General features: G+C 38.8%; 2 protein-coding genes across 32 annotated transcripts in view; one reads left to right on the plus strand and one right to left on the minus strand.

The window, feature by feature from the left end:
* Positions 1 to 10,883, minus strand: part of SDCCAG8 (SHH signaling and ciliogenesis regulator SDCCAG8) — a 236,079-nt gene extending 225,196 nt beyond the window's left edge. For 8 of the 16 annotated variants that reach the window (XR_013381777.1, XR_013381778.1, XR_013381780.1 and 5 more), the window contains exons 1-3: positions 8,308 to 8,489; positions 7,484 to 7,644; positions 3,864 to 3,929 (exon numbers count right to left, since the gene is read on the minus strand). Coding sequence is in view for 10 of the 16 variants with exons in the window: in XM_077901445.1 (XP_077757571.1) it covers positions 3,864 to 3,929; positions 7,484 to 7,644; positions 8,308 to 8,345 (265 nt within the window). In the remaining 6 variants the exon portion in view is untranslated. Of the gene's footprint in view, positions 1 to 3,863; positions 3,930 to 7,483; positions 7,645 to 8,307; positions 8,490 to 9,857 lie in introns of those variants that run through there. The other 8 variants (XR_013381776.1, XR_013381779.1, XM_077901437.1 and 5 more) reach the window with 5 other exon arrangements.
* CEP170 (centrosomal protein 170) overlaps positions 10,278 to 25,057 on the plus strand; it is a 131,440-nt gene continuing 116,660 nt past the window's right edge. For 3 of the 16 annotated variants that reach the window (XM_077901417.1, XM_077901421.1, XM_077901426.1), the window contains exon 1: positions 10,282 to 11,030. The gene's annotated coding sequence lies outside the window, so the exon portion shown is untranslated. Of the gene's footprint in view, positions 11,031 to 11,360; positions 11,499 to 11,573; positions 11,701 to 11,856; positions 12,018 to 25,057 lie in introns of those variants that run through there. The other 13 variants (XM_077901430.1, XM_077901431.1, XM_077901433.1 and 10 more) reach the window with 9 other exon arrangements.

The raw sequence follows: 25,057 nt of genomic DNA on the forward strand, positions 1-25,057 counted from the left end.
CTAACTACACAAGAGATCCACTAAATTTATTGCTATATTTTTCTCCACACACTAATCCTATTTCCACACAGACCTTTCTCTGACAGGCATTTGGTACTGAATACTAACCCCTTACTCATCATGAGTTTTGTTTTTGGGGGTGGTTTTTTTTTTTTTTCTTTTTTTACTCATCATGAGTTTAAGAAAGACCCAGATAAGACACATTCCTGGTTTTAACAAAATAAAAAGGAGCAGTAGTTTTCCAATAACTTAATATTTTCTAAAGAGATTTGTTAATGGAAAAGGAAAATCAAAGTGTTACATGATTAGCAATTTAGTTCACAGAGCTTTAGATTTACACACATAAATGTATGAATAAAGCACTTATCTTTATTGCGTCCATTAGGAAATAGAGGGTTTGACTAACGTTAAAAGTGTGCTCAATAGAGCTATGAAATGATTTCACTTCTAAGCAAAGGATAATCATTTATTTATACCTAATCTGACTAAAAGCTAATACGCTATATTAGGAAAAAGGGAGGAAATCTGGAAAAATGTTGCAGTTGAAAACGTCTATAGAGTACTTTTATCAGATTACAATGATGGCAGAGTTTCATGAGCCCATTTAACACCTTTTCCAATATTCTTCTTTACTCCTTTAGAATTTATGATATTCAAAGACTACGTACATGTTAAAATTACACTATGAAAACAGTTATTATGTGAAATAGTGAGCTACTGAAACAACCATCCCCAGGAAAAGTGATATCTAAGACATGAGGTTTTTGTGTGTGTGTGTGTGTGTGTGTGTGTGTGTGATCCCTGACTTCAGTTACCAGGATCAGAGAGGAAGGGAAGGAATTTGCAAGAACTGTGTTCTAAAACTAAAACTAAGGAGGTCAAGTGATATTTTTAAGTCATTTCAATAGCACATTTCAAAACACACTAAATGCTCTTCAAGTATATACATAGCAACATAATTATACACTGTAACAAACAGTTAATCCTGAGGAATAATGCTTAGATGATTCAAAACAGAGGAAACTCTATTGCTCTTCAGCTGGAACCACTGCAACTGAAGGCCCCGTGGTCCTTTTATTTTATTTATTTTTTAAGATTTTATTTATTTATTCATGAGACACACACACAGAGGCAGAGACAGAAGCAGGCTCCGTGCAGGGAGTCTGATGTGGGACTCGATCCCGGGTCTCCAGGATCATGCCCTGGGCTGAAGGCAGGAGCTAAACTGCTGAGCCACCCAGGGATCCCCCTTGTAGTCCTTTTAAAGAACACTACTCCCCACATGCAGTTATCTGCTACAAACTAGATTACACAGGAGGTTCTAGTTATCATTTCCTATCCCACTGCAACTGGGTACAGCTTTATCTGTCCGTAACCAAGAGACGGAAAGAATACTCATTTCCCCTTCTCTCCAGAGAGGACAGTAAAAGTATTTCACAATGTATCCTGATTTCTTCTCCCAACATCAACCATGGCCTGGAAATAAACTTAATTATCAATATAATACAATACAAACACAAATAGGTCCTCTGAGTCCTGCAGCATCACAAGAACATAAAGGTAAGTAAATCATATTTCTGGTTGTCTGCTATCCAAACATCAATCAGTACAATAAGCACCAAAATCGTTGGCCAATTTCATTCTCTCTTAATCATTTTTGTAGTCCAGTTCCCCCCATTCTTTCTCCCAGCTTACCATCAGGCCTCGCTTAACCAAGGTGTTTTTGAACAGAAGATAAATATGTCCCAGTCTAGGAAGGATCATCACTTATATACACACGTGAATTATTCATGCCTACGTTCTCCATCTGCACATGGAGATGCGAATGAGAATTACCCTGGCGACAGGGTGAGGGAACCACACCCCAGGCAGCACCCAGCTATCTCTGAGAAACCAGGCCATGAACCATACCTCCCCGAGGCTGAGACACAAAATGCACTGCAGTTCTCAAACCAAGCTGGGGCCAGGGCAGACAAGCAGAAAAATGAAACCACAGCGAGATAAGAGATACATGTATCTGTCCACACTTGACCGGGCCTCAGCTAGTTCGGAAGATTGCTGTTGCTGTCTATTAGAGGACTGCTAGGTAGGACAACCAAGATAAAAATGGCCTAATCCAAAACCAGACAAAGCCAGCCTTGGAAATGGCAATGATAACAGTGAAAGGGATTAAAAGTAACATGTAGAAACTAAGAAAATTTTAGAAGAAAATTCTATCATAAAAGAAAAGACACTAACAGCTGAAAAATGTGAAGTGGTTGGTGCCAGGAGTGGAAGATAATCTGAACAAGAACGTCAACATCTTAAGAAAGCAGTGGCTGGAAAAAAAAAAAGAAAAGAAAAGAAAAGAAAAGAAAAGAAAAGAAAAGAAAAGAAAAGAAAAGAAAAGAAAAGAAAAGAAAGAAAAAAAGCAAGCAAGCAGTGGCTGGAAGATCATTAAGATATGTGGATGGTGACAAACCAAGGAGACTGACTATATATATATGTTATGAGGGATACATCAGGTGTATTTTTAGCACCAACTGAGAGGATTTATGCACCTGTCACTTTCCACTGATAAAGAAGTAATTCTAATCAGGGTGGTAGAACACAGGTAAAATCACCAGCCAAGTACAATCTGTATCCTTAATGGTAATTACTCTCAAGGATGATTCCTGTAGAACAAAGGCTATGAGCAAGGCCTTGCTACTTCTAGGTCACAGTTTTTCAACCTAGCACTATTGATACTTGCACCTGATAATTCTTTACTGTAAGGACCTGTGTTGTGTATGTTTAGCATCAAATCTCCTACCACCACCACCACCAGCTGTGATAACTGGAAATATATCTGTACATTACCAAATGTCCCCTTGGTGGAAAAATCACCCCTGGTTGAGAACCAGTGTTTTAGATCAATAAAACAGGATAGCTAGTGTTCAAGTTTTTGATGAGTTGGGTTTTTTTTTTTTTCTTCAAATTTTTATTTAACTTCTAGTTAGTTAACATACAGTGCAATATTGGTTTCAGGAACACAGTGCAGTGATTCATCACTTACATACAACACCCAGGGCTCATCATAACCTATCCCCATCCCCTATCTAGCCCATCTCCCCCAACCTACCTTCCCCCATCAACCCTCAGTTTGTTCTCTACCTTTAAGAGTCTCTTCCGCAATTAATTGCACTACTAGGTATTTATCCAAAGGATACAAAAATACAGATTTGAAGGGTTACATGCTCCCTGATGTTTATAGCAGCGTCATCAACAATGTTGAATTTTGAGGAGAGACCTCCCACATTACCATGTTGTAACTATAGCCATGTCTTAATGAAAAGTGGGCAGGACAGTGAGCTATTCAGTGGTGGTGGATGGTGCATAAGCCCCAACCATCACTGCCGTGATGGGTACTACTGACCCAGCTGTTCCTACTGTAATCAGGAACTGGAAATTCATATTTAGCTTCATGTTGTTTCAAGGCCTAACATGTGAAGTAAGTTACACTTCAAAGCCATCTTTCAGAGCCAGCTTAGGTGATCTTCCTATAAATAAATACTCTAGTGAGTCTTGATGAAGAACACCCCTGACCCCACCCACCCCTGTCCATCAAGATTGCTTTAGCCCAGTTCAGCTACTTTCTCTATCTTTTGACCCCGAGAGGAGTATCACTAAGTGAAAAGGTGGGAAACCTTAACCCACACTGGGTAAGTGATCAGAGCATACATTTGTAAACATTTCAAGAGAAAATGTAATTATTCTCAGTATCTCATTAGCTTGAGAACAATTTAATCTCTTTTTCTGCCCAAGAACATGTGAAAATGCTCTTAAAATTTCATAACAGTGAACCATTGTTTTGGCACTAAATTATTCCAGGGATGACTACTTACTTGTAAAATAAATTTTTACTGGCTTTTCTTTTCTGGCCGTTAAATTTGATCCTTTGCCTTCTTTACCTCATCAGTAGTGAGAAAGAAAAAATGAGGTTCTACTAGCTTTGTTATTCTGGTAAAAGAAATGGTTATAACAATCTAAAAACCATTTAGAGCAGATAAAACACACACATAAAAAGAATATATGTACTCTAAATTTTATCAGCAAAAAAATAAACTCAAATGTGTTTACAAATTTCATTTGCATTGCCAATCCTTATTTATTAATAGCTAAACCATTCCATTTCTTTAATTTTGAGAAAAGAGAGCGGGCTGTTTCAGTCCACACTGAAATACCAAAATAATTTTCTCATTTCATGACAAATGCTTCCAGGGGTTTTATTACATTGCAGTCTATCTTGTTCTCAATGAGGCTGAGAGTAAAACAAACAAGCAAACACTCACTGTGGAGAATGTGTGTGTGTGCGAGCATGTGTGTTTACACATTTATAGTGTACATGGCAAAACATTCGGAAAACACTCAAAAGCAAAAATAAAAAGGAGAAATACAAGTTTGATGTGTAAAACTGAGAAAAAGAAGAACTTTACTTCTTACAAGTTGCACATATGTTTTCTTAAGTTTATGAAAGGTCCAGATGATAGCTCTACTGGCTGATTCAGTGACCAAGGTGTTGGCAAGTAAGAAAACAGTCTGTAGGATCTGGGGAGATGTGTCAATCATATATAAGTAAAACATATCAACATTATTGTCAGTTTTCTCAAACTCGATCAATTTACAAAGGAAAGAATCACCCCCAAATTATATATTTTCTCCCATATTCAAGCTCTCAGCTTCTGTGAACCTACTTCCACTCCTTCGTCTCATTTTTAAAAGGTAGAAACATAACTTTTTTTTTTTTTTAAAGAGAGAGAGAGAGAGGGACAGTGAGAGGGAGAATCAGACTCCCCCCCTGAGCAGTGAGCCCAATGCAGCACTTGATCCCAGCACTTGATCATGACCTGAGCCAGAGGCAGATGCTTAATCAACTGAGCCACCCAGGAGCCCCAGAAATGTAACTTTTATCATTCACATGGTCCAATCAGCGTTGGCAGAAGGGATATTAGAGATGCAGGGGTCTGAGAAAAATGCCTGCAGGGGGAATGAGGTTCTCATATATGTTTTGCTAACCAAGTATGGGAGGAAGAGAGAAGAAAAAGAAATTTGAATGTTTTAGTTTTTTTAAGATTTGTTTATTTGAGAGAGAACGCGTGTGAGTGGGCCTATGGGCATGAGGAGAAGGAAGGAGGATCTCAAGCTGACTCCCCGCTAAGCATGGAGCCAACATGGGGTTCAATCTCACAACCCTGAGATCATGACCTGCATTGAAACCAAGAATCAGAAGCTTCACCGACTGAGCACCCAGGCGCCCCAGAAATTGGAATGTTTTTACAAAAAGCATAAACTGCCCAGTTTGGCCATAAGCCTTGTGTCCTCCGTAGACTCCACCACATGTTTTGTCAACTGCTTGGGTCCTAAAGGCAGTAGTTCTGTCACCTCCTGCAAACTTTTCCTTTTACAGACGAGGGAACATGAATCTAAGAACAGTTTACTAACTCACTTAAGGTGACACCAATGGTTATCAGCAAAGCCACAGTAGGGTTTCAGGGACCGGGCTCCTAGTTCTACATCCTCCACTTGGACTCCACCAAACTCTTTTGGAAATTCAGTCTAGAGCCCAGAATACAAAAATGTTGAAAGAAAAAGAGGAACTAGCTTACAAAATGTGTCTAGAAAAGAATGATGTATTCTTGTCCCAATCTAAGCTTGTTCCAGATTTCTTTATGCCCACTTAGCCAAGGGTGGCTAGGAACTAGGTGAATAGGGGAGTCATGGACACAGTGTTGTTGATACAACTGTATCCACAACCAACACTACAGCAAGACACGTCACATGATTCTGGTATTAAGAATGGAACACTGAAAAAAAAAAAAAAAAAAAAAGAATGGAACACTGCTTTTCTAACAAGTTCTCTTCTTTCTATTATCACATCTCTATGTTCAGGGCACAGATGTTTAAAAAGCCCGGATTCCCTTCTACAATGGCTTTTCTGACCCTTTCTTGGCTATATACTAGCTTATACCTCATGGCCTCTGTACGATGATGTGTTGGATTTAAATGAGAGAAAGGTATTTGCTACACTCTCCAGTTCCCAAGATTGTTCTCAGTCATTCTGTGGGTCTTGAATGCTAGCTGCCTACATTCACCACAAAGAGAATGAACACCTAACCATACTGCCAGGAGACCTCCCAAGTCACTTCTACTTCTAGATGAAATTTCGTGATTCCCAGGGTACTTGGGATACTTTCTCCACACTGGAAACTTTCAGATCATCTACTGGGAAGCAATAATATTACAGATCTGTGGGGCAATGAAGCCTTCTCTTTTTGTCAGAATACTTACTTTGAAGGACAGTCAGTAAATCTAATTTCTTGCAATGAGGGCACAAACAATCCAAAGCAAGAGAGACCCTTAGAGGGGATAGAGTGAATACATTTGGAAAGTGTGAGGAAGGAAAGGACGACAGGAGAATGTGGAGTCTGTCAATGGGCTCCCTCTTTCCATGGCTGTTCTAGGAGCATGGCTGTTCTAGGATCACAAGTCAAGAAGAGACAAGATTCCTACTCCAGTTTTAAAGGAAAGCAAGAGGCAGCCCGGGTGGCTCAGCGGTTTAGCTCCGCCTTCAGCCCAGGGCCTGATCTTAGAGACCCCAGATCGAGTCCCATGTCAGGCTCCCTGCATGGAGCCTGCTTCTGCCTCTGCCTGTGTCTCTGCCTCTCTCTCTCTCTCTCTCATGAATAAATAAATAAAATCTTAAAAAAAAAAATAAAAGAAAGCAAGCAGGGTGCCTGGGTTGGTTAAGCTTCCAACTCTTGGTTACAGCCCAGGTTGTGATCTCAAGGTCATGATCTCAGGGTCATGAGACTGAGCCCCTTATCAGGCTCTGCACTCAGCACAGAGTCTGCTTGAAATTCCCTCCCTCTGCCCCGCCAACCTCTCAATTAAAGAAATCTTAAAAAAAAAAAAAAAAAAGCAGCTTTGATTCTGCCTTTCAAATCAGAGCTTCAAATTCTAAAATACTATATAACATTACCTAAAATTACATTTAAAGCCACCTGGGTGGCTCAGCGGTTTTAGTGTCTGCCTTCAGCCCAGGGTATGATCCTGGAGACCCGGGATCGAGTCCCACATCGGGCTCCCTGCATAGAACCTGCTTCTCCCTCTGCCTGTGTCTCTGCCTCTCTGCCTCTCTCTCTCTCTCTCTCTCTGTCTCTCATGAATAAATAAATAAAACCTTTTTTTAAAAATAAAATAAAGTAATGAGGAAAAGCTACAAAAATGGGGGACTAGCAAAGAAAATTGTGAAAGCATCTTGCATTTTTATACTGTACTTCCGGCTAAATATAAATGAAGGGATATTAATAATAATTACACGTACAGTTATTTAGGAACCAGAGGAGTAACACATGAGGAAAGACCAAGAATACTTATTAGCCTTTCTTTAAGCATGAACTAGGCAAAACATTTTGGGGACGTAATGGCAGATAGACAAAACCAAAACAAAAGAACTTCAAATTACGTTTTATCGGGATCCCTGGGTGGCGCAGCGGTTTAGCGCCTGCCTTTGGCCCAAGGCGCGATCCTGGAGACCCAGGATCGAATCCCACGTCGGGCTCCCGGTGCATGGAGCCTGCTTCTCCCTCTGCCTGTGTCTCTGCGTCTCTCTCTCTCTCTGTGTGACTATCATAAATAAATAAAAATTAAAAAAAAAATTACGTTTTATCTGATTGTATCGTAACACAATTCTCAAGTCATTAGGCGCAAACACTTAAAATAATGAAGTTCTACATGTAAAATAATGCCACCATACTTTGTTATTAAGAAACACAAATTTTTAACTCTAAAGGGAATTATCTTAATTAAAAGGGCTAATTTATACATGTGAAGGAAAGAACTTCTGATTGTGCTTTCATTCAGGATTAGCTGTTTCCTTCCATAAGCTGTTATATAAACTAAATAAACATAAAAGTTAGAATGCTACTAAATAAATAATAAGTCCTGAAAACCCATAAAAAATTTCAGGTTCCATTTCCTTATTCATTGTTAAAACCATCAATAAAAAAAAAAAAACAACTTTTTTTTCTCTGCTTCATGTTTGCTTTTGATTATAAATGTTTTTACAATCCTATATTATGCTAAACTTAAAATTTATTTTAAAATGTATCATCTTTTAACGAAAACTCTCCACTCTATGTAATTATTGAAAGCAGCATTTTCTTGAAATTAACCACTTTATTGTAGTAAAAAGCCCAATATTAAGCCTCACTGCTTACATAAAGGTTCAAAATAAGGTAAAAGAGGAGAAGCATTAGCAAAAACTTATGACAGAAAACAAATTTTTACCAGCCTTGAAAATCACTCATTATCATTGTGCACAGCATTTATCTTGCTTTCAAACGAAAAGTTAGAAATGGTTATTTCTGTATCTAACAGCTCTTGAAGTATCAGTAGGCTGATGAAAGTATTCATCAAGACCAATTATTTTACTCTTGCAGTTTGAGTATTGAGAATGTTGACAGTTTAGAACACTGTTGACAGATGGAAACAATACAGAATAATGCTTACAAAATCTAGAGTCTCTAAAAGATAAACTTTCTAATCTCCTTGAAAAATCTTTAAGTACCAATTATAAATAGCAGCTGACATTGGAGTGCTTCTTATGTGCCAAGCACTGATCTTTACCCTCATTCTCTATCATAGTAATCTGTAATTATTTTATCATCTTTCTCCTCCTAACTAATCCAGAGGCTCCATGGGGACAGGGACTCTACTTCATTGCATCCCCCAACACCTCGCATGCCTTACACATAGTAGGCACCACATGTTTAAATGATTCATTGTTCCAAACACTTTAAATAATTGTTTAAAAATGGTTGGTCAATGATCTAGAGGGCTAAGAAAATGCAAAAGAATAGAGTGTATTTTATTTAGTACAATATTCTTCAGTGAAATTTTTACATGTATACGTCCCATATAAAATGTATTTCTTACCAATGGGTAACAGCAAAAAAAAAAAAAAAAAAGGCTGGAAAGCTTTACATGGATTATTTCCTTTGTTCCTCATAATAACCCTGTAGCTGACATAACTTCCTATTTAAAAATAACAAGACTGAGGTTTCCAGATGGCATATATGATGTCCAAGATGACAGATCTATAAGTACGACCATCACTTCTATAAAGTCTCACTCATAAGGAGCCATATTAAGAAAATGTGAATTAACTAAATAAGGTTTCGGTAATAATAATTGCGACATGATTAATAAAGAAAAAAAAATTTTTTTTTAATTTTTTAAAAAGAAAAAAAAAATAGGCTTTTAAGGCTGTCAGCCCTGAATACCCGGCTGTGCCACCAACCAGCTGTGCGGACTCTGGCCTAACTTAACATCTTTGCACCTTGATTTCCCCACGTGTCAAAGAGGGATATTCATAACGTTGCTGTAAGTTTTAACTTATCTTGATGTATGTAAATAGCTCAGACCGCTAAGTTGAAGCTGCTGTGATTAAAATAATTAGTATTTTCTTTCTCCTGGTCCGCTAGGTCACATTCAGCCCACTACACCACAATCCGAATGTGTAAAAAGCGTGAGTCAGGAATTTACTGGACAGGAAGTGGGCAGGAGTGGGGGAGAGCCACCCACGAGTTTCTGCGGGCCTCGGGTGACAAAGATGCTTCAGTCGAGCTCGCTCGGGGAGGCGGTTCAGGTAGGTCACTATGGGAATCAAGGGAAACAACACGGCTTAACCGTAAAGACAAACACAAACTACTTCATCTTTCCTCAAGGTTCACAGCACCATCCATCTTCTTCCTCTGTGTCCTGGCGGGGGCTGAAGCGGGGTGTGAGGAAACGCACCTGGGCAGCCCCCGCCCACGCAGAGGTTCGGCGCAACTCACCCCGGAGACTCCGTTGATACTTCCCCAGAATCTCCTCCAGGGTAGAGTTCTCCGGGGACTTCGCCATGCACAGACTCGGGGCCCAGGGATGGGAGTTACGTAGGGAAGTGTCCAGTGTCGCCCCTCGGGGAGCAAGAGGCCTTGGCGCCGGAGCAGCACCCACCTGCTTCCGGCCGCTGCTGTCACTGGGGGAGCAGGGAACCCCGGACCGAGCTCGCAGGGGGCGCTTCCCACCCAGTGGCCCTCTTGGTGGACGTCGGGAATTGTAGTTCGCAGACTGCTGGCCTGCAGTCACGAGGCTCCTAAACTACCCCTCCGACTGTACTACAATTCCCGGAGGACATCGCGCTAAAAGCTTTGGCGGTTTGGCGGCCAGATCCGGTTGCCAAGAGACTGCTCGGAGGCTCCGCCCTCTTTCTCTAGCCCAGGCTGGCTGAGTCCTGCCTTTATCCCGCCCTGCGGTTTGGACCACCCAACTGACGGAGGCCTTGACTCTTTTCCAAGTTTGCTAGTTTTCGGTTGGTCCTTGGGTCTTCTCAAGAACACAAATAACAAGCTCTCCACCCGCCAGCCGCGACATTTGCCAAAACGGCCAAATACATCCTCAAGAAGGTTGAAATCTACCGAACAGCCTAACTGTGAAGGCGTCCTACACTACAAATCCTAGCATGCCCAGCAACCCAACGTCCGCTTGCATTTGGCGCGCTGCCCTCTGGGAAGCGTAGTCCGCTTTAGTTGCGGTCCCGACTAGCGCCAGAGCCCTCTTTATTGTTCAAGCGGGTCTTTGGAGCACGCCTGCGCAATAGGCAGCTGGAGAAGCCTTTGGGTGAGACCCTCCGCACAGCCCCTTTTCATTGTCTGCGTCTGGCGCCTGCGCAGTTGGAGATCGTTGGGCCTGGGCCGGCGGAGGGGATAGGGCCCGGCTCCTCGCCCATTCCTCAGGCGCCTGCGCACTGGGCGGCCGCTCTTTGCCGTTACCGCTATGTGCGGGGCGTGTGTGGAATAACGTTATTGCCCAGCGGAGCACAGGGCCGGGAGCTCGACCGCGGCGGCGGCGGCGACGACGACAGCGGCGACGACGACGACGGGGTGGGGGCAGGACGGCGTGCGAGAGACTCACGGGACGCGACGCGCCCCGCCTCCCCCGTCCGGTCCCTCTCTCAGCGGTGAGGGGTAAGTGATGCGCTCAGCTGCTCGGTCGGGTTCGCCGCCGCCGCCGCCGCCGCTTCCCCACATCCCCACATCCTCCGGGGTTTGCAGCGGGGGCTCAGGGCGCGGCCTGCCTTGGCCGGGAGTGCCGGGCCGGGCGGCGGAGGGGGCGCTTCCCGGCGGCTCCGCGCGGCCCCCCCCCCCCCCGCCCCCCAGCCGGGGCTCGTCGGGGCCTCCGCTCCCCTCCCCTCCCCCACTCGGCCCGCGCCCCTCCCCCGCCCCCTCCTCGCTGCCCCTTCCCGAGGACTTCTTGAATCCTTTTCAGCCCTCTCTCGGCTTTGTGCAGCCCTCCCCCCTGCGCTGTAGCAGCTCGCGAGGGGGTGCGGGCGGAGCATTGGACGGAATGGCTGCGCTGGCGCTGGGGAACGGATTTTTTTTTTTTTTTTTCCCACCCGGGTCGGAGCAGCTAACCGTGCCGGGCCTTTTTGTGAGGTTGGTTTGCGGATGTGGGGTGGCTTGGGGGAGGTCAGGCCGGGCGCCCTCTGGACGCGGTTGGAGGGCGTGGAAGACGTGGTGTCACGCACTGTGCCAGGCGACTGCACCCGCGCAGGCTCCGGCTCCGTAGTAAACCCAGGGGAGGAGAGAGCGGCTTCCTGTCGGCTTCATTGTCCGAAGATTCAAATGTGGGGTTTGGGTATGCTTCCCTTGGTTTCGTGCCTGACACTAGGCGGGAAGACGTGGGATTTGTGTCCTAAGTTAAGAGAACCGCCGGGGCTGGGGGCGGGGGGGACGGGGCGCTGGGAGGGAGGGAGGGTGGTGTTTTAGTAGAGCTTTAGGTGTTTGCTTGAAGGATGGAAGGCCCTGGAAGACAGGTACAGCGCCTGTCCAAGCACTGCCAAGGCGAGCCGTATGAAATTACTGGATAGCGACGAAGATCGTCCTTAGGAAGGGCCCGACGACGAGGCTGTTCTGTAGCAGGGAAATGAACCAGCAGAATTGTTTTTTCATTGGGTGGGTAACGCTTACACGTTCCTGAGGGAATAGATTGGGCTACATCTTTCCGGTTCTTTTTTTTTTTTTTTTTTAAGCAGTCAAAACAACAACAACAAAAAAAACCAGGCCTGGTACATTTCTATTCCTGATTTTGTTTATTCATACTTTCATTCTCTTCGTGAAATCCCACCCTATTTGGGAGAAATGTGGTGGTGCAGATGATCGTTGATTCGAAATGCATCTTTTAAAATGATTTCATCTTAAGCTTTCAATGCTTAAAACCGTTTGCTGGCACTAAAACAAGCGGAAGAAAGAATAAGCAGGATGGGGAGGAGCAGGTGGAGGAATAATGGGAGAGGAGGGAGTTACATTGTGAATACTGCATCTAGAGCTTCACTGATGCAATCCTAGCTGGATATGCTTCAAAAATTTAGTGATTCAGTTCTGGAAATACTACATTGCAAGTACAAATAATTTCGGGTTTTTTTTTTTTTTCTGCCGTTATTTTGTCTTGAAAAGTAAAACCAGAGCTGTTTTTGTCCTTCCCAACTTTGTAGATATTGTAGAATTTTGGTGTTTTAAAAGTCAAGAATCTAAGTGCACTTGACACGGAGGAAGACGCTAAAACTTGGGAAGTTAACCGAATTGTCTGTCCAAGCCTAAATGCTAATGGAAAGGCAGAGGCAAATAAAACCAAGATCTGTTCTTGCAGTGCGCTCTTTTGGTTTTTTCACTTAGTTCTCCTAGCCTGAGAAAACTTAAGGAAAGCTTCTCTACGTGCTCCTTGAGTTTCTTTACCGATCAAGTTCATTGATACTCTAGTTGTATTAATCTAGTCCTTTTTCCTTGTGATGCAAAAATATGTGGAGTTTTAGTTTTATAAATTAACTTATAAGGAAAGATGCCCTAAAATGAGCTTTTCATAAAAACAAACTCTTGGAAGTTTTTCCCTATTAGTAAGCATATTTTAATATTTCCTGATATTCAGTAGTATTTTATAGTATGAATTCTATAAGCTTGGTTAAAAATAAAATTGCCATGTAACAGGAAGCTGTGAAGTTCATTTTTCTTCAATTAATGAATTATTTTCAGCTTAGCTTTTGAGAAAAAAAAATCTGTTGAACTTTTTATCAAAATTTACCTTTCTTTTCATTGAGTTGCTTTGGACATAAAGTGCTTTTTTTATTGCTTTATAATCTTACCCTTTAATTCTACATTGCATTTAATAGAGTTTTTAAAAATTTATTAATAGCCCCTTCTAAATCTTAGCTTACTTAAAAATAATCTAGCTAACTTCAGCCTGTGAAATTATATTAAACCAAACGTTAAATGTATTTTACTGGTTAATTTTGCTGTTCGCATTTACTTTGTATGGAAATAAATAGCCATCTGCATGTTTTCTGTCCTAGCATTAGAATAATGAAATTTATGCTATAAAGTCATCATACGTTATGCCCATTAATGCAAATATCAAAATGTTTTTAAAGACTCTATGTTTAGTGATTTATTTATTCTAAGTATCAGTTTATTTCCTTTTATCACTGAAGAAAAACCTAGTTTTATTGTTGCATTTGTAACCAGGTATCATTCATGTCGTACTGAATACTGTGTATGTTTAAACTTGTTAATGTTTTTTTATTGCAACAAAATTATATTCCTATAAAATAATTTTTACTATTTTAATTAATCTGTAATGATTGATTTCTGTTCTCTGTCCTGAACAATGAGGTTTTAAGCTTTCCCTTTTTTTTTTTTTTTTAAGATTTATTTATTTATTCATTCAGAGAGAGCCAAGAGAGAGGCAGAGACACAGGCAGAGGGAGAAGCAGGCTCCATGCAGGAAGCCCAATGTGTGGGACTCGATCCTGGGTCTCCAGGATCACACCCGAGGCTGCAGGTGGCGCTAAACCGCTGCGCCACTGGGGCTGCCCCAAGCTTTCCCATTTTAATAAATATCTAACAGCAGTGTATTAAATTGCCAACTAAAATATCTGTATAGTTGCAAATTATTATGGAAGTATAACAAAAGAGCAATTAGATACCATCTGAAAAATCCTTGGTGGATAGATAATATGGAGGAGAATATTAAGTGTTGCTGTGTTTCAGTAAAAAATGAATTTGTTCTTATGGGGAGAAACTTCAGACCATCTTCATTTTATAAACTTTTGTTAGTAACTAAGATTTCCAATAATCAACTACCCTTGGTGAGATGGGATTTAATTTATTTTCTTAAATATTTTTTGAGGGAAGTGCTCAGCAGTGAGTTAGTGTGGACAATACAAAAGAGTAAGAAGACATCTGTCTGGTAGTAGAGTTGATTATATTAGACATATAGTCTAGTTTAGTTGAATGATTATGCAACAGTATATCTATATTATAATTTGGGCTTTTTTGGCCAAAATAAATGACATAGTCTGTATATACTGAAGGTAAAGAAAGCCCTCTTTTATGTCAAACAAAGATAGAAAGGAAACAAAAGCAAGGTTAAAGAAAACCTTACAAAAATTACTTACATACAAATAGGGATTATACAAAACATAAAAGTGGAAAAGAATCTCAAGCATGCATTGCTTAGGTTTGAGAAACGATATGAGACATAGAGAATAACTCATTATTTGAATATATCTGTAAGTGGTAAGTATTATGGAACATATTACCCTTTGGGACATAATATTTATTGAATCAATGACTAATACGTACCGCATGTTGAAACCTACTATGTGTCAGGCAGTATGTGTGTGTGTAACAGTCTTGTGTATAAGGTATAAATGCAACAGTCTTGTACATGGGTATAAATTTACACATTTAAATTTGAGGATATTTGAAGCCCAGAGTTAGTGAATAATTTTACTTCTGTGTCAGACATTACTAAGTAGTAGAGCCTATAACTAAATCTTTGTCTTTTTTGACAAAACCCCGAATTCTTTCCACTCATCATTTTTGGTAAATTAAAAAAGCAAAATGTACTCTTTTCTGATTCACAAAATTTTAGAACTACAGGAGACTTTATTTAGAGTCATCTGGTATAGTGTGCCTTCTACTACTACTCATATCCTTGAGATCTTATCAAGTCCAGCTTTTCCAAGAACAGCACTTCCATGAACAAAGAGGCATAGGATGTCTCATTTAGCTTTTGTAAAGTATAATAGAAAGATCTTAATTAAGTTGAGCTACTGTCTGCCTTACTTCTCCCCATTGGTTACAATTCTGTCTTAAGAGTAAGATTCAGTAAAGTATTTCTTTGCTAGGTTTTCTCTTTCCTAAAACATATAACTCTTACAACTTCATATGATATTGTTTCCTTTACCTTTCTCATCTCTTGTCAACTAGATTGTTTTGTCAGTGTTGCTCTTTTTGTTCTAATCTAGTTTTTATATTTAATTCTATAATTATGGTCTGAATGCAGTGTAGTGAAATTATCCCTTTCCTTAATTCAAGCTATACACTTGTGTTTACAGTCTAAAATTGTGTTAACTCTTTAACAGCGGTGATATCTTTGCTAGTTCTAAGCAAAAAAGAAATGAGAAAAAGTTATATGGCTTTTCAGGTTACAGGCATGCAATTCAAGGGACTTGAGTGTCTGTATTTCTACTTTTCTAATGTTAAAATGACCTCTTTATGAAATGATAGTGTTAGTATGTAGTAATTTCTTGTAATATTTGCTTTGGGTTTTTTGTATTGGTTTGGTTCTTAGATGAACAGTAAAAGGTTGGCAAACTTATGTTGTTTTTCATTTTTTTAAAAAATCTGTTTGGAAATCACTGATATAGTCAACATAAGCTAGTGTCTTTCTTAAGATTTTTCCCATTCTGTAAGTACACATAGATGATTTTTTGAAGCACTGTTTAACTTTGTACCTTTCAGATAGTATCTCCTTGAATATACCTATAGTTAAAACTTGTTGAAGTCTTCACAAATCATGATACTGTCATCCAAGGGATTCACTTTCCTTCCTGTCTTAATAGACATTTATAGATTTAACAAGCCAGCCCTTTTATGTCTTTGTCCTGGCCATGTACTAGATATAGACAAGGACAAAGCCATGCAGATTTATAAATGGAGTAAATGTAACATAAATAAAATATACTTGAGATGATACAAAGATAATGAAAACCATTTGAATGTTTTTTGTTTTTAATTAAGGAGAAAATTATTATATTCTCCAGTACTAAAGGAGTTGGTTAAAGCTTAAAGTCTGTTGGGTGATATGGATAATTATAAAATGGAGAGTGAAGTAAGCATAGATGCTATGAAGAACATGCAGAATAAGGGGGTGGACTGTGATATTGGGCTGCTGTTTTTCATTTGTTTTTAAGTAGTCCCTCAGAACATTCACATGGTTCAAAGAAATCAAACTGTTTTAAAAACAAATACTGTGAAAAATCCTCCTATCCCTCACCTTGTCTGCTGGGTTAGCACGTTCTCTAATCCAGTAGCTAACTTTTTATTATTTCTTCTTTATCATTCCAGTGAATTTTTTCAAGTTAAACAAATATGTATTCTTAACCCGCCTCTCCTCTTTTACACAGAAGATAACCTCTTAAGACAATATTCTGCACCTTAAGAGTTACCATTTTAGGAGCAATTAGGGAATACTGCTCTGTAAGGAGGTGGCATTTAGCAGAGAATTGTATTAGGTAAGGAAGGAAGTAAGCCATGGAGATATGTGGTTGGACTGTGCAGTGGTCCTGAGATAGGAATGGGATGAGTGACTTCAGAGAATATAGAGACCACTGGCTGAAGGTGAATGAGCAAGAGGAAGAAAGAATCGGAAGAAATGAGGTTGGATAGAGATTGTAGGGCTTTTAATTTCAAGTGCTTTCAGAGTTCATTGGAGGGTTTTGATCAAAGGAATGACAAAAGAATTGTATCATATTTTTAAAATGTAGTTCTAGCTCTTTTGTGAAGAACAGACTGGTGGGGAAAAGAATAGGAACATGGGGCTGAACTAAGAAGATAACTGGAGCGATCTATATACTAAGTTGTCAGTGGTTTCCACTAGAATAATGGTGGAGATAGTGAAAGTTGCAAGGTTCTGGTTTTAAAAAATAAAAGAGTTTTGGAAATGTTAAGTTTAAAATGTCTGTTCAACATCGGAGTGGAGCTAGCAAGTAGGCAGTGGAGTACACAAGTCTGGAATTCAGAGGAGTAGTTCAGGCCTGAAGATATTTAATTCTTAAGCATCACCAGTAGAACATATTTAATTAAAGTCATAGACCTGGAAGACATCACTTAGTTTGAGAGTTGGTTAATTAGGATGAGAAGAAGTCCAAGAGTTGAGACCTGATACTCTTCAACAGTGAAAGCTTAGCAAGGGAGAAAGAGCTATCCAGAAGGATTGAAAAGAAGTGGCTAGTGAGGTTAAGAGTCTGCTGTCACAAAAGCTGAGTAAAGATACTATTTTTAGAGAGAGGGAATGTTTAGTCAGGTTATACTACCTTTAATAACCTGAATACTCCTTTAAACTGTGGATGAGAACATTTTGTTAGACATCTCTTCTAGTTTTTTGATGGGGATGTTCACAATCATTCTCCTCCAGAAACTACTAAATCTCAACAAAGCCCTGAACAAAGTTTTCTTTGTAAATAGGCCCCTGCTGTTTCTTAGGTAGATGGGTTATGGCTGCTGCTGTTGCTGAGTACTGAACAGGAGAGGTGGTGGTGTTACTACTGGGAATTGATTCAGAGCCCCTACTCGTGTGATCTTAAACATGTCACTTAATTTCAGAAATTCAGTTTCTTCATCTATAAAATAAGCTAGTGATAGTCCATTTACTTCAGAGGTTTATGTCGAAAAGCAAAAGATGTAGGTGTAAAAGACGGATCTCTTCCCATAGCCCTAGATGTGGCAGTGTCACTTAGTAGTGTTACACCTGAAGAAATGTTTTGTTTGGAGTGATGAATAGAAATATTTTTTTCAATCTGACACTGTAGGAATAGTTTTCTGTTTCTTCTGCATTTTGTCCCCATAAGGCATTTTACACATAATTTTAGTGTTCTTGGGAGTGGAGAAAAAGACATGATGTGAGAAAGAGGCTTTGAGATTATTACTTTCTCCAATCCTAAATTCATCCATAATTCCAAGCATAATGTCTAAATGAGAATGAAGTCAGAAAAAAGTAAGGAGTCCAGCTTACTTTTTTTCCAGGCCAAAAGGACATTTTTCCTCTTTTTAACTGGCTTTTTTTTGTGGAAGGTGTTTTTTACCAGGTAAGGGTTTGTCACATCTTACATGGAATAATAAAGTACAAATTCAAAGCTGAGGGGTTGTAAGGAGTCTTGAACTCAGGGCAGCCAAATAGAAACTGATTTGAGGAGACAGAGGACAGAGGAAATGAGCATACTTGATACAGAGGTAAAGTATAAAATACTTATTTTGGTGAAAAAGGAACATTGCAAATAGAGGACTTTGAGCAATAAGTCTGCAAAGGACTATCACTTCAGAATACCTGTCTTGAGGACCCCATGTATTATTATTTGCTTTGGTTGCTCAGTAAACACTTCTCATTGGATAAACAATGCATTGCAAATTGAAGCCCACCATATTCCTTCAGGCTATTTTTTTTTTTTTCATATTACAAATCTAATCCTTGTCTATTGCAGAATATTTAGAAGATACCATTACGTCAGGAAGAACACTTCTCGTAATCCCGCTAGCCAGTGATGCCACTGTTAGGTTTTCTTGTCTGTTTTGGCTTAATTTGTAACATTTTATCATAAGATTAAACTTTCTGACTAATTTTCTTTTATGACCGTATAGGAGTCTGTGTTATCAAACTTGTAATTTACTTAGAATTTATGGAAATTAAGAATATTTTAAAAATTGTGAACAACTGAATTTCTGTGCAAATTACTATTTTTCTTTGCCAGTATTTTGAGAAATTAAATGTATTAAAGAAAATTTGAATTTGAATGCCTTATCTAATTTTCTGATGAAATCAATCTCCTCTCCCTGGTCTTTTCCAGTATACACTTCCATCATTGGCGTATGAGATTGTTGCTTCAACCCTACACCAATGCTGGATATTACATACTTTTAAAAAATTTTGCCAAGGTGATAAATTGAAAACCTTATTTAGATTTTTCTTATCAGTAATATATCTGAAGAACTTTTTAAAAAATAAAAAGTTTGTTGGCAAAATATATATATTGGCCACTGTATTTCTAATCTGAATTGCTTGTGTGTGCCCTTTGTTAATTTTTTCTGAAGGAATGTTATTATTGTATATACTTGTTACAACTCCTTTGTCATATACGTTGTAAAATTTTTTCCCAGATTGTCATTATCTTTTTTATTTTTACCCAAGAAAGATTTTAACTTGTGTGTAGCCCAATTTCCTCTTCTCCTTTATGAAGTAATACCACTGTACAGTTTTATTAAATATATACCTGTATTAATTCTCATGGATTTTATGATGTTAATATGTGCAAATGTGTTAGTTTTTCTAAAATGTATTTAGACCTATGTATATAGCTTTCCATACCCATACCATTTATTGCATTACTTTTCATTAGTTGATACAATTTGATAATGTTCTATTAATATGCTTAGCTTTATTTCTGGATCTTTTTATTCCATCTACCTATTTCTGCACTGCTATATTATTACTGTGTTGTATAATATAAGTTTGTAACATCTGTTTATAAATGGGACAGACTGGGGCAGCCCCCTTGGCACAGCGGTTTGGCGCCCCCTGCGGCCCAGGGTGTGATCCTGGAGACCAGGGATCGAGTCCCACATCGGGCTCCTTGCGTGGAGCCTGCTTCTCCCTATGCCTGTCTCTCTGCCTCTCTCTCTCTCTCTCTCTTTCTGTGTCTCATGAATAAATAAATAAAATCTTTAAAAATAAATAAATAAATGGGACAGACTGTTCTCCCTATACTACATTTGCTTTAACAGAATTTACTTAGTTTTCCTTGTATGCTTATTTTTTTTCAGATGTGTTTAAGCATTATTTTGTCAGGCTCATTTGAAAAAAAATCCTTTTGAGGTTTTGATTGAGCTTAAACTGAGTTTATTGATTTTTTTAAAAATGATCTGAAAGATGACAAGGGGGTAGATTTTGGGGCCTTATTTTTGTTTCTTTTAATTTCTAGTCTAGTGTAGTGTAGTCTAAACTAACCTACAGGTTATATTAGTTTCAGGTGTACAACATAGTGATTCAGTAATTCTATACATTGCTCAGTGCTCATGGCAATAAGTATACTCTTAATCCCCTTCACCTGTTATACACATCTCCCACCAACCTCCCCTCTGGTAGCCACCTGTTTGTTCTCAATAGTTAAGAGTCTGATTTTGGTGTGTCTTCTTTTTTTTCTTTTACAAGATTTTATTTATTTATTCATGAGAGACACAGAAAGAGAGAGGCAGAGACATAGGCAGAGGGAGAAGTAGGCTCCCTGCCGGTGAGCCCGATGTGGGACTTGACTCGGGATTCTGGGATCACGTCCTGAACCAAAGGCCAGACACTCAACCGCTGAGCCACCTGGGTGTCCCCCCCTTTTTTTCTTTCTTAAATTCCACATATGAGAAATACTAGGGTATTTGTCTTTCTCTGACTGATTTCACTTAGCATTATACCCTCTAGATCCATCCATTTTCTTGAAGATGGCAAGATTTCATTCTTTTTTTATGGCTGAGTAATAGTCCATTGGGTATTTGGGGTCTTAGTTTTTGATAGTGTTTTCAGATCTATTCAAGCTCCTACCTATTTTTTTTTAGTCAGTTATGTCATTCTCATTTTCCTAGAAGTTTATTCATTTGAGATTTTCAAATTTAGAAGTATAAAGTTATAGTTCTTAAATTTAAAAAAATCACATGTGTGCCTATGTCTTTTTATTACAAAACCAAATGTTTATGATGAACGAGGCAAAAAATCTGTCAGGAATTTTAGTACTTTTTTTTAAGAAGTAACTTCTGATTTAGCCTTCTTATTTTTGTGTTTTTAATTCATTAATTTCTTTTTAAATTTTTAATCCTTTATTAGTTTGTTGGATAAGTTTATTTTTTCTAGTTTAGTAGAAAATACATCTAAGGCTTTAAAGTTTTTCTTACTTCAGCTTTTGGTGCATTCCTTAGATTTTATATAAATAATGTTTCCAGAGATTTGACTTTTTAAACTATCTTATTCTTTCACTAGTGTTAATTGATGAGATGGGTTGTTTGAATACAAAGGTCTGTGTGTATGTGGTTTATCTCAAATATACAGGGAAATTGGAAGAATTTCATAGTGAATACTCACCTCACCATTTGTACCATTAACATTATATTAGGGTTTTTGTTTTTTAAAGACTTTATTTATATATTTGAGAGAGGCAGAAAGAATGAGAATGCAGGAGGAGGGAGAGGGAGAAGCTGACTCCCCACTGAGCAGGGAGCCCAGCACATGGGACTGGATCTCAGGACCCTGAGATCATGACCTGAGCCTAAGGCAGATGCTTAACCAACTGAGCCGCCCAAACACTCCAACATTATATTAGTTTTATCACACATCACACACATATATCCATTGTGTCTGTTCATCAGTGCATTTTACATTTTGAAGCATTTCAAAGTAAACTGCAGACATGAATGTGTGCATGTAAGAAAAGGGCTCTTTTTTTATTTTTAAGATTGTATTTATTTATTCATGAGAGACACAGAGAGAGAGGCAGACACAGAGGGAGAAGCAGGCTCCACACAGGGAGCCCAATGTGGGACTCGATCCTGGTACCCTGGTACTCCAGGATCACGCCCTGAGCCGAAGGCAGTCGCGCTCAACCACTGAGCCACCCAGGCATCCCAAGAAAAAGGCTCTTAAATCATTTGAAACTATTTCACTTTTAAGTTTTTTAGATGTGCTATTGAAATATTTTCTAACAATCACTGTTAAATTAAACAATGAGTTACAGACAGGTGACAGAGATAAGGGAAATTGTCAGCTACGGAATTGTTGAACTAGGGAAGGTGAATCAAAGACATTTGGCTTTCAAGGTCTTACAGACTCTTAGTTCATACTGCTTTCTTCCTACTGTCAGCCCCTTCTGTAGATGTTTCCTGCTCCTACTGATATGTGACCCAACAGTTTTTCAGATCATTGTTGTTCAGTGAGCCTAGGGATAGTTTACTCTTCTTTCAGATTCTGAGTTTCTGATCCATGCTGAACCCTCTTTACTAAATTCGCCTCATTCCTCCAGATGAGTCAGCTGATTTTTTATCTGACTTTAATATAAACTGATTGATTCTTATTTGTCTACAGACTTCTCAGAGAGGCAGTCTTTGGAGCCTGCTGGTGGCCAAGCAGGAGGGTAAGGGGTAGATTAAAAATAGACTGAGTCTTGCATGAATCTTCAGTGTTTATGGCTTAAAAAGATAGTGTCAGAGAATATTATCAGGTAAAAGTTTTCTGCTTTTCAGTCATATTCAAATTCTTAAGCCAAGTCTGAGTTTGTAGGAGTTGGCATCAGTAGCATCATTTTAAGATACTCGAGAAAAATATGATGGAGACTGTGATTGTGGGAGCAGCCCAGAACTTGGTGTGAAAGCCCCGGTTTGAATCCAGATGGCTCCTGTTTACTACTACTAGATTTGTGACCCTATAAGTCATTTAACTTTAGCTTTCTTGAAGGCAAAAATGACTCCCATGCACTTCTTCTGGGAGTTAAATGAAGGCTGAGAGTTTAAGCACTTAGCACAGTTGCTGGCACAAAGAAGGTACTTGGTAAATGTTTGAATCTAAGTCTTGAATGATTTCTTGTAAAACAGCAGTTAGGTTTTAACAAAGTTGTGCACTTCTACCAAAGAAAGCAAGTCAGACTTTACATTTTTCATAAACTGGCAGAGGAAACTTGGCAGGAAATTTTAATGCCTAGATAATTTATGGAAATATAGAACTTATTTTCTCAAGCATTTTCTTTAACACTTTATAAAATGATTTTTATGAAGAAATCCGGTCTTTTTTTTTTTTTTTTAAGATTTATTTATTTATTTATTTATTTATTTATTTATTTATTTATGGTAGACAGAGAGAGAGAGGCAGAGACACAGGAGGAGGGAGAAGCAGGCTCCATGCCAGGAGCCCGACGTGGGACTCGATCCCGGGACTCCAGGATTGCACCCTGGGCCAAAGGCAGGCGCTAAACCGCTGAGCCACCCAGGGATCCCCAAAATCAGGTCTTATTAAATCACTGGCTTTTCCTATCCAAATTAAGTCTTCTTTTGGAAATATGTGATAAACTCATACAGAATATATGGCTATTGATACTAGAATGTCATCTTCATTTTTTGTGAAAAAATTTTTCACAGTTTAATGCCATTTTAGGTGAAAGTTGTAAATTACATTTTTTCTCAATACTTTTTTCTCAGTATTTGCTTTGTTTTTTGAAACATTTAATTAATTATATGGTAAAGGTAAAATTTGAAGCACTTATTTCAAAATAATCAGGAGCGTATGAAAACAAAAATTTTCCCAGTACCGAGTTTGTTCACATGAGCATAGAACAAGTATTTTGGTAAGTATCCAAAAACAGCACAGCTGTGGATTTATTGTTTTGGATTAACTGTACATTTCAAGTGGGGGTAGGGCTTTAGAAGAAAATTTTTCCCAAGATATATTTTTCATTTTTGGTCTGGTCAAGTTATATAGCAGAGCTGAATTTGTGAATATGATTTAAGTGTATGTCACTTTCTCAGAGATGTTTCCCCACACCACTCAACCTAAAATACCAACACCCTAAAACTGTTACATTATGCTGTTTTCTTTGTCTTTTCACATTCCTGCCTTCCCATTGTCACTAAACTTGTCTTCTTTTACTTAGCTCTTTTTTGTCTATTTTTACTTCTGTGTTCTGTGGGATAAAGAACTTTTTCTATACTGATTATCACTCTTTTCACTCTTACCTATAGTACTTAGTGATTAAATACTTGTGAATGAAAAATAAATAGATTAATTCATTTTAGAATGTTTCCTAAAATTGAATCCTCAGGTATAAATTGGTACATACTGTTTATGTCCATTTTCTAGAACTTACATAATTTTTGTAGTTAAAATCAATTTTGTGATCATACGTATATGAATGAAGTTCTTAGAATGGTACATGCTCAGTAAATGCTACTTATTATAAATAAAAGATTACAGATAATTATATCTGTTTGCTTTTATAACATATGATCAATTATATCTATACCTTCATTGAGTCTGAGTCTTTAGCTAAAATGCAACCCTAATTTTTTTTTTTCCCAAAAGGCAAGAGGCTTTAATGTTAAGAATATTTTCTACAGGGATTTTAGTATGGGGAAAATGTGAAATAAGAATTTTGAATATATACATTTGTTTAAAATTTTTTCAGTTATCTTTTGGGTACTTGGTGTGATGGGATAAAAAGATATGGTATTAGTAGGAGTTTGATTTCTAATTGCTAAACCTTGGAAACAACCAAGATGTCCTTCAGCAAGTATATGGGTACATAAAAACTATGGTAGACCCAGACAATGGGATTTGGCTCCAAGAAGAAATGAGCTATGAAGTCAAGAAAAGACATGGAGGAACTTGGAATGTATATTAGTAAGCAAAAGAAGTCAATCTGAGAAGGCTACATACGAACTTTATGATTCCAATTTATATGACAGTCAAAAGGCAAAATTGGTGACAAGAAAAAGTTCAGGGGTTATAGGGGAGTGATGAGTATGCAGAGAGCACAGGATTTTGGGGGCAGTGAAAATACTCTGTGATTCCGTAATGATGGATATATGTCACCATACATCTGTCTAGATCCATAGAAAGTGCCACACTGGGGGTGAATCATAATGTAAACTGTGGACTTTGGTTAATAGTGATGTGTCAGTGTGAGTTCCTCAGCTGTAAAAAATACATCACTGTGGTGGGGGATGTTGACACTGGAGGAGACTATGCCTGTCTAACACAGGTTAGAGTATTGGGAAATCTCTGTACCTTCTCCCTGAATTTCGCTGTGAACCTTACTTAAACTGCTTTAAACAAATAAAATTTTAATTAAACAAATTTTTAAGGGCCTGGTACAAGTTCTAACAGCCTTATGGCAGTTGATGCAGCAGCTTAGTTC

This window comes from Canis aureus, chromosome 6 (genome assembly GCF_053574225.1).
Source record: "Canis aureus isolate CA01 chromosome 6, VMU_Caureus_v.1.0, whole genome shotgun sequence".
NCBI lineage: Eukaryota > Metazoa > Chordata > Mammalia > Carnivora > Canidae > Canis > Canis aureus.